This window comes from Phocoena phocoena, chromosome 1 (genome assembly GCF_963924675.1).
Source record: "Phocoena phocoena chromosome 1, mPhoPho1.1, whole genome shotgun sequence".
Lineage (NCBI taxonomy): Eukaryota > Metazoa > Chordata > Mammalia > Artiodactyla > Phocoenidae > Phocoena > Phocoena phocoena.
In genome coordinates, this window is record NC_089219.1 from 21,657,440 (window position 1) to 21,666,616 (window position 9,177).

The window sequence follows — 9,177 nt, forward strand, 5'->3', positions numbered from 1 at the left end:
AGCCTGTGCTCCGCAACGGGAGAGGCCACAACAGTGAGAGGCCCACGTATTGCAAAAAAAAAAAAAAAATGTCATGTCTTTTCTCTGTTTCACCTTCAAAAATGTCATGTCTTTTCTCTGTTTCACCTATTGCTACTAATCATTGACTTGGTTCTTAACATGAGAAATCCTGTTATAGCAGGGAGTAGAGTGAGATATATGGAGCTAAGGAGAAGAATGTAATGTAGTAGATGTCAGGAGTGTAATGGGCACTTCATTCAACAGAATTAAGGCCAAATTCCTTAGCCGGGGCTGGATTTTCATGTCCAGTCATTTCCTGCATCTAACATACAAACCCCATGCTAATGGTGAGGCATCACACTCCTGTGTGCCTCTTCTGCTGTCACACTACACTGCTGACACTCCTGGCCCCTAGATGTGTGGGCTTATTCCCACATCAAGCAGCTCTGCCACACCATCGGGATGTCCTGCAATTCAACTCAACTCTGACACTATCTCCCTGGAGTTAGCCTCAGATCCCACAAGACTGACCCCCCTCCCTGTGACTTCAGATGCCACTCCCAAATGCAGGTCATCACCTGTGCTTCTGACTGACAGGCTGGAAACCGGAGGTTCTCACGACCCCGTCCTTGGGTTTGATTAATTTGCTAGAGCTGCTCACAGAACTCAAGAAAACAGTTTACTCACTAGATTACCGGTATATTATAAAAGGCTACAGCTCAGGAACAGCCATATGGAAGAGATGTATGGGGCAAAGTATGTGGGAAGGGGTACAGAGCTTCCATGCCCTCTCCAGGCACACCACTCTCCCCAAATCTCCATGTGTTCACCAACCAAGAAACTCTGAACCCTGTGGTTACATGGGCATGATTGATTAAATAATTGGCCCTTGGTGGTTGATTTAACCTTGAGCCCTCCTCCCCTCCCCAGAGGTCAGGATTGGGGCTGAGAGTTCCAACCATCTAATCATCAAGTTGGTTACCCTGGCAACCAGCCCCAATCCTTACTGGTTTTCCAAAAGTCAAGCCATTAACATAAACTTAGGAGTGGTTGAAAAGGGCTTGTTATGAATAGAAAAAGACATCTTTATCTCATTTATCACTTAGAAAATTCTAAAGTTTTTAGAAGCTCTGTGCTGGGAATGGGACAGAGACCAAATATATATTTCTTATTATGAATCACAATATCACACCTTATGTTATAGCCAAACTGGGCTGTTTGTTCTTTAACCCAGTTACCTTTCTGTGTATATAGCTTCTCTTTTGCTGTAAGGCACAACTCAAGTCCTACCTCTTCTGCCATAGTCTTCCTCCTCTGCTAGACTTCCTATACCATTTATTAGTCATTTACCATGTAACACCCTTTCTTCTTATTTATCTTATTGTATACTGATCCCTCCCCCCGCCCCCCCCCCGCCCTGTTAGCTATTATTAAGCCCTTTTATATTCACAGCAATTAGCAGACTCTCCCAACTATAGTAGACTCTTAGCAAGTAATTGAGGTTCTGGCAAGAACTATTCTTGCAGGTTATGATTAGGAAGTCATTGCTTTGAAGGCATCATTTTTTATTATAGCATTCTGAGAGGCAGTACACTTTGAAAGAGCGTGGGCTTTAGGGATATAATCCTGGCTGCAATGCTTAGTTTCCTCACTGACGAGTTGTATGACTAGACAAGTTACATAACCTCTCTGAGCCTCATTATCCTCAAAGATACTTAATTCATAGAGTTACTGAATGATTAATTCAAGTATCAAGGAGGCATAGTAACAAAAGATCATGAACTTTTAATTCTCAGTTCTGCCACTTGCCAGCTGTGAGACCTTGGGACAAGTCATTAAACCCCTTTGAGCCGTGATTTTCTCTTCTGTAGAATGGGGATAATACATGTCTCATTGGGTTGTCATGAGGACCAATTAAGTAATAGTTAATAATAGCTGACCCTTATGAAGTGGTTATTTCACAGTTCTAAGAACTTTTTATTTAGTACTTCTGAAAACCCTATGAGATGGGTACTGTCATTGTCTACATTTTAGAGGGGAGGTCCAGAGAAGTTCTTAAGGTTGGACAACAAAACTGGAGGACTAACAGTCCTCTGTAGCTGACAGTCAGGCTCCGAGAGACTGTGCTTTTAATTACCTACCTGGTATAGTACTTGGCACATAGTAGTCATTTAGTAGATGTTAATAATTAACTATTTTTCATTTTCTGTTTATGGAGAAAACATGATTTATAAGCTTTAAAAACACACGTGTTGTTACTAGACAAAACTTTAGGTAAGTGGAGGAAATGAATCTTCTAACATGTTGCTTAATGTTAATTGTTTTTTTGTGTTCCTTAGGCTGATATTTTGGATGTCAATCAGATATTTAAAGATTTGGCAATGATGATCCATGACCAAGGTGATCTCATTGGTATGTATTATTGATACCTTTAACATGAAGGTGAGTTGGCAGTATTTGTGTGCAAAGAAGTCAGTAAGATGTGTCTTAGGAATTTTGGAATACCATTTAAAAATCATTAAATTCATTTTCTTAGCAATTTTCTTATGTTGTCAAATGTGTAAGTTAAAATGAGGCTTCCATGAATAGTCAGCTCCATTCACTTGCCATAGCCTCTTGGTAAGTCTTTGGCTGTTTAGGGAAATATTAGCTGTCAGCTTCCCAGTTTTTATCTCCAGAAACTTGCACAACTATGGGCTTAGAAACCCTTTTTTTTAAAGCTTTTTATTTGGAAATAGTTTCAAGTTTATAAAAAGTTGCAAAAATGAAAATAATAAGGAACTCCTTGGGCTTCACTGGTGGCTCAGTGGTTAAGAATCCGCCTGCCAATGCAGGGGACATGGGTTCGAGCCCTTGTCTGGGAAGATCCCATGTGCTGTGGAGAAACTAAGCCCGTGTGCCACAACTACTGAACCTGCGCTCTAGAGCCCGTGAGCCACAACTACTGAGCCCATGTGCCTAGAGCCCCTGCTCCGCAACAAGAGAAGCCACTGCAGTGAGAAGCTTGTGCAACGAAGAGTAGCCCTCACTCGCCACAATTAGGAAAAGCCTGTGCGCAGCAACAAAGACCCAACACAGCCAAAAATAAATAAATTAAATAAATAAAAAATAAGGAACTCCTTTATAAACTTTACCCAGATTTACCTCTTGTTAACGTTCTGCCCCACTTGCTTTTTATTTGCCCTCTTTCTCACTCTATGTATATACCTGATTTTTTTCTGAACCATTTGTGGGTGAGTTATATACTTCATAACCCTCCACCCCAGTATTTATTTCCAAAGAATAGGGCTATTCTCTTATGGAGTTAGTAACTTTTGATTTCATGCCTGGATAGTTGGAGTGATGGTGATGAACCAGGACCCACAGCATCATAATTGTCTTCAGTTTGCAGTCTTGAGACATCTGAGTGTGGTAAAACATCCACTGCCCTTCTTTTTTGCAGACAGCATAGAAGCCAATGTGGAAAGCTCAGAGGTGCATGTAGAAAGAGCCACTGATCAGTTACAGCGAGCTGCTTACTATCAGGTAAAAGCAGGTACTAAAGAAAGTCACTGTGTGCTGTAGACTTTTTGAGAGCAGCTGCAGCCTTTTGCTTAGACTTAAGCTGGAGACAGGTAGTCATAATTGCAGTCCCAGCTCCACTTTTAGTATTTTTCTTTGCAGAGAGATCTACAAAAAGGCATCAAACTTTGAATAAACTGACATAGAAGCCTCTTAGCTGCAAAGCTAACCATGTAAGCTAGCATGATACCTAATCTGGTATAAGCCTACGTTTATAACCTAAACAGCTGAAGTTTGTTTCAATTAGGATAGTAATAGGTACAAAGTAGAACTTTGCAGATACGTTGACTGTTGCCACAGAGGATGGACAAAGAATCAACTCCGACAGCTATTTATGAATTAATAGGGGCTTATCATTTTGGAGTTATTTCGTATGAATAAATAGGGGTTAATTGTTCCACTTTCTGTAAAGTGATATTTTTCTACATATGAGTTGAAACTATAGTTTTATGACTTTTATCTGGGTCTTTACCTCAGTTTACAAATATTGTGAATGAGGTCTCTCTCATTTCTCCTCAATTTGGTGTTGCATGGCTTTTTAGAAATAAATAGCATTCAGTCAGTTACCATGTTCCTAAGATAGCTGTATTTCACCTGGGACTGTTCTTAAAGAAATTCATATTTAATAATAGTGTTTCCCTTTAAAACTGAGTGATGACTTTAATATCCAACGGTAAAGGAACAATTAAGTAAATTATATACATCCACTCAATGTTATGTGGGAATTAAAAGATGTTTATGAAGAGTTTATAATATCAGAATTTTTATGCTAATGTATTAAGTGATAAAAACATCAAACATCATACAGTATGGTCCCAATTATGTCAGATAACAACATGCATGGATAAAAGATCAGAAGGAAATACAATCAAAATGTCAACTGTTTTATTATCTGTGGGTGATTATTTTCTCTTCTGCTCGTGTGTAGTTTTTACAGTGAACATAATTTTACAGTGAACAAAATTTTATACTAGGTATAAAACCTTTATTAAAATACACATGTATGGATAACTTATTTTATTGCAAATAATGCCTAGCAACATACGTATAAACAGTTCCTTTGCAAAATTGTATTTGGGAGCCTGGAATTAGAACTTGCGCTGCTGCCTAGCACTGGTAATTTGAGATTTTTGAGAAGGTGTCCGCATAGTCATACATGGATAGAGTTAATTTTGAATTACCAGGAGGCAGATTGATGAAGCACTCTTGGGGTCTTAGATTGAAACATTTTTTACTTGTTTCATGAGTGTCTTCTTTACATATTTCTCTCCTCAGAAAAAATCTCGCAAGAAGATCTGTATCCTGGTGCTTGTCCTGTCAGTGATTATTGTAATCTTGGGACTTATTTTGTGGCTAGTTAATAAATGAAGTGATTGCCTCCGAGCCTTCTCCTGCTGAGCTGTTTTCAAGGGCAAGTGCTTGCTGGAGTCTTGCCAGAACAAACTGATCACAAGAAGACAGAATACACCAGAATGTCCTGTAATAATTTAGTTAGAAACTAACTACTAACTAGTCCTTGGAATTAGTGACCTGTGGAGACAGTATTTATCAACTTATGTATACATTTTATTGATTTCTCAAATTAAGAATTAATTTATGTGGATTTTGCTTTCTCTTATACTCTGATTGCCCTTCGTCCCAAGTGTTTACTGAAAATTACATTCTAGATATTCTTGTTTTGGTAGGTAACACTATAGTCTTGTAATATTGTCTTTCTATGTACATACAAGATTTACCTTTTTACTAGCAACTGAGATAGAATTACTTTCTGTCACCCAGCGTATTGGAGTCTGTCAGAAACTGTATAATAAGCCAGCATTTTTTATTATTTAATATTTGTTTGAATTTCTAGAAGCCTGCCCCCTATATGCTTTGAAAGGTTTTGGCAATGTATTTAACTAGAGAATAAAAAATTGCACAGATCCAGATTAAATGAGAAGTAACTATTTGAGCTGGCCAGCTGTTGGGGTGTGTGTTAATCTGGGTTTAAGTTTATTATCTGCTAGTGTCATCGACTGCAATTCATCCATATATACACTAAATGATCTTGTTCACTTTTTGAAGAGTTTAATTAACATTATGATTCTCTGTGGGGTTCCTCTCCCACCTGCCTGTATAGAAGGGGAGAATTAGACAAAGCGTTCTTCTGGAGAGCAAATAGGAATTGTTTGGAATGATTTAATCTTTTGTTGTTGTTGCTCAGTTGTGGTTCTGCACTCCTGGTAAATGATGAATGTTGCCGTCAAAAGGCTGCCCCATACCCTAATAAGGTTTGCTGGGCATTTGATGGCAGGAAGATTTTAAAAGCTAGACTGAAGTTGGTTTAAAATTTAGTCCTGTGAACCTGGCGATAAAGCAAAGGTTCTTTTTTGTAAATAATACTGGTTTGGAATAGTGATGTTAGACTTATCCTAATTTATGAACAAGAGATTAATCTCTCCATGCATAGTTTTAGACAAAAAATGTTTCAATAAAAGATTGCTGTCTTGTAACATAAATGTTGTCCACTCCCCTTTTTCACAAGTGTAGGGAAGTTAAAGGGAAAGTAATTTCTCTAGGCTCTCACATAAATGTGAATTGGGCCAACGATTTCAGTTCATCCTTTAGTGAATCAGAGGATCTCACTACCCTGGATATATTTATACTTATTTCTTCCATTCCCTTTAATGTTACTTAATCTTCTTTTACTAAACTAATGTGAACAGCAGGGAAACAGGGCTAAATGCATAAGTTTCTTTGCACTCTTGCAGCGTTCCACCCACATAAGGCAAATAAACATTTGAAAAGCTTTTGTAGTAAGTTTTTATGAGTTAACATCCTGATGCAGTAGATATTGGGTAATGTGCTGTCCAGAGAAAAATTGAGACCTGCAAGAAGACTGGAGATCAGGTGAGGATTGGTTTAGGGGTGGAATAGGTCCTTTCCTTGAGGAACAGGATAGAGCTATTGGGGCATCAAGTGGCCCAAGCAGCAGCTTCAGAGGTAATTCCTTGGTTATACAATCACTGCCCCTTCAGCTCTAAATTACGGTTGGACTTGAATACATCATTTGTAACATTCCAGGCAAGAAAAAAGTCTTGACTGTTAAAAAATACCAAACAAACAAAAAAACACGAAACCTTTCAGTTTGGGTAAAATGAAGCCACCATAGTTCTGTTCTGTGTTATCCAATGGTGGTGGTAATAGTAGTCATGGGTAGCAAATATGACCTTGGCCTAGAATTTCAATGGCCTGGAATTTGTAGTAGTCACCAAGAGGTTCTGCTAAGTGGTCCTAACAAACCTGTTCACAGAATCCTCCTTGACTGTGCTTTGTCCACCTTTAGGGCACCATGGTTTAGGGCAGTGGCTCTTAACCATGGCTTCACATTAGAAACTAAAAAAATACTGATACCTAGGTGACCGTGCCACAAGATTCTAATTTAGTTAGTTTGGGTTATAGCCTGGGTATAGAGACTTCTAAAAGCTCCAGATAATTCTCAGGTATAACCATGGTTGAAAACCATTGGTTTGGAGGTCAAAAACTAGACTGGGGTACAGAAGGCCTGGGGAATCTTAGCTCTGTCATTAACTTGCTGCAGGTATTTGGACAAGTTATTTAACCCATAGGCCCCTAGTTTCCTCAGTAGTTCTCTTAAAGCTATAAAATTCTTTGATTATAAAGACCATAGGGATGTGGTCTGAACATACCAACTGTATGTTTGTCTCTGTATTCCTTTCCTTTTCTCTTTCTTTCTCCTTTCTTTATAGAATATTTTCTCTTCAAGTGAATTGAAACAGTAGTACTGTAGTACAGGGTAAAGTAGAGGTGTCATGCTGGCCACTTCCTCTGCGAATGTTCCAGAACAAGAACTTGCTAGCTGCTAGACCAATGCTCCCTGGGTAGGTTTTGTTTTGTTTTGTTAAGGGGTGGTGATACGCTGCCTTGCACCACTGGGGAAAAAATATCAAAATGAAATCATGCTTCAGTCAGTGCAAACTAAAACATACCGAGCCTCCTCCATTCAGTTTTTTTGTTTTTTGGGTTTTCCCCCCTTCTTTTGTTCAGGGGCAGTTCTCAGTCATGGGAATGAAGCTTTTGCTTTTGGTCACTAAATGCAGACCAGAACCTCACTCAGATTTCATTCTATCCTGTTTCCTAGGGCTAGAAATCACCTGCTTCCTCCCTTTTCTAAGCATATTTAGCGTATCCCTAGGTTTCAAGGAATTTTTCAGTATTGCTTTCCAGTACTATGAATTACATCTACTACTTTAGAATCTCCATTTAGCCAGGAAATAGCTTGAAAGGTTTTAATTCCAACCCTTGATCCTGCTTTTAGGCCAACTGAGTAGTTCGTTTTAATACGTATCCAAAATGAAATTTGATTAACAATATACTACTTAATTTTTAAAAGATAAACTTGAAATAATAGAATTTTTAATGTGGGACTCTGATTAAGGACCAAGTTTTTACAGTCCATGGAGAAATGAGAAAAATAACATAGTGGGCTTTTTAAAGTACCATCTTTGAATCTGAGCTAATGGCCTTCTCACTTTTTAAAAAGATTATGAAAAGGTGGTGATGTTAGGTGACAGTCTTCATTTAAAAATCTCAGTTGGCAAAATAAAAGTTGACACCCCTGTAATACTTATTTTCCCCTGGTCCATGACATCTCGAATATCTGAACCACTCATCTATAAAGCTGCATCACTTTACAACTGAAGAAGCTGAGGCCAGGAATGGCAGTATACTGCAGGAAATTAGAGGCTTGAGGAAGTGCTCTGTATGTGAATGGTCATTTGTGGGGTAATACTGGAGCCCTTGCTACAAGCAATTTACTATGCTGAATGTTTTACATTTATCATCTTACACTCACAAAACTATCGAGGAGATATATTTTTCTCGTCCTCTTTTTATGGATTAGGAAACCGAGGCATAGTAAGTAAGCGACCTGGCCAAGGGCACACAGTTTAGGAGCAGTGGAGCCAGGATTTGATCTCAAGCACACAGACTTCAAAACCACACCTTTAGACACTATACACTGTCTCCATTCATCACTGATACAAACTATCCTGCTCACCACGTCTTTCATGAAGCTTTAACAATGCAGAGTAATGGGAATTTCTATTCAGTTTTCATGAATATCTTTTCTTTTGTTGGCACCTTGTAAACTTTTCATTCACCACCCTGCTAAATGAAGTCTCCTGCTGTACCATCTCTACACACACAATTTTTTCAGTGTCTCCATTTGATCACTCATATATAAAAGATGTTCTAAGAAGTTTTTTGATATCAGTATGCTCCTTATGTCTTTAGATTCTATTCTAAGGAAGTCTCAAAGTCTAAGAAATTAATGTCTTTGTTGAGATACCAAAATCCAAAGGCAGCTAGCCCATCAGTCTTTACATTTCAAAAGGTTCATGTCCTAGACTGCTGTCCTCCAGTTTGCTGATCTCTATTGACATCATTGGTGCCCAAAGAGCATTTTGCTTTATAAGGCCCAGGAAAGTGTAAGGTGCCATTACATCAGAGGTCAGTGTGAATATCGGCTATGCTGGAAACAGGGAACATGGCCAAGGAATAAAAAATTATAGGGGTAAGAATATAGCTTAGGTTTCTTGGGTGTACATTCAGCAT

General features: G+C 38.6%; 1 protein-coding gene across 1 annotated transcript in view; it reads left to right on the plus strand.

Annotated features, from left to right (window-relative positions):
* The window catches only part of STX12 (syntaxin 12), a 34,546-nt gene extending 28,487 nt beyond the window's left edge, over positions 1-6,059 (plus strand). Inside the window, exons 7-9 of the mRNA XM_065877567.1 lie at positions 2,340-2,412; positions 3,443-3,525; positions 4,837-6,059. Coding sequence (XP_065733639.1) covers positions 2,340-2,412; positions 3,443-3,525; positions 4,837-4,929 — 249 coding nt within the window. The 3' untranslated portion in view covers positions 4,930-6,059. The remainder of the gene's footprint in view (positions 1-2,339; positions 2,413-3,442; positions 3,526-4,836) is intronic.
* The last annotated feature ends 3,118 nt before the right edge of the window (positions 6,060-9,177 follow it).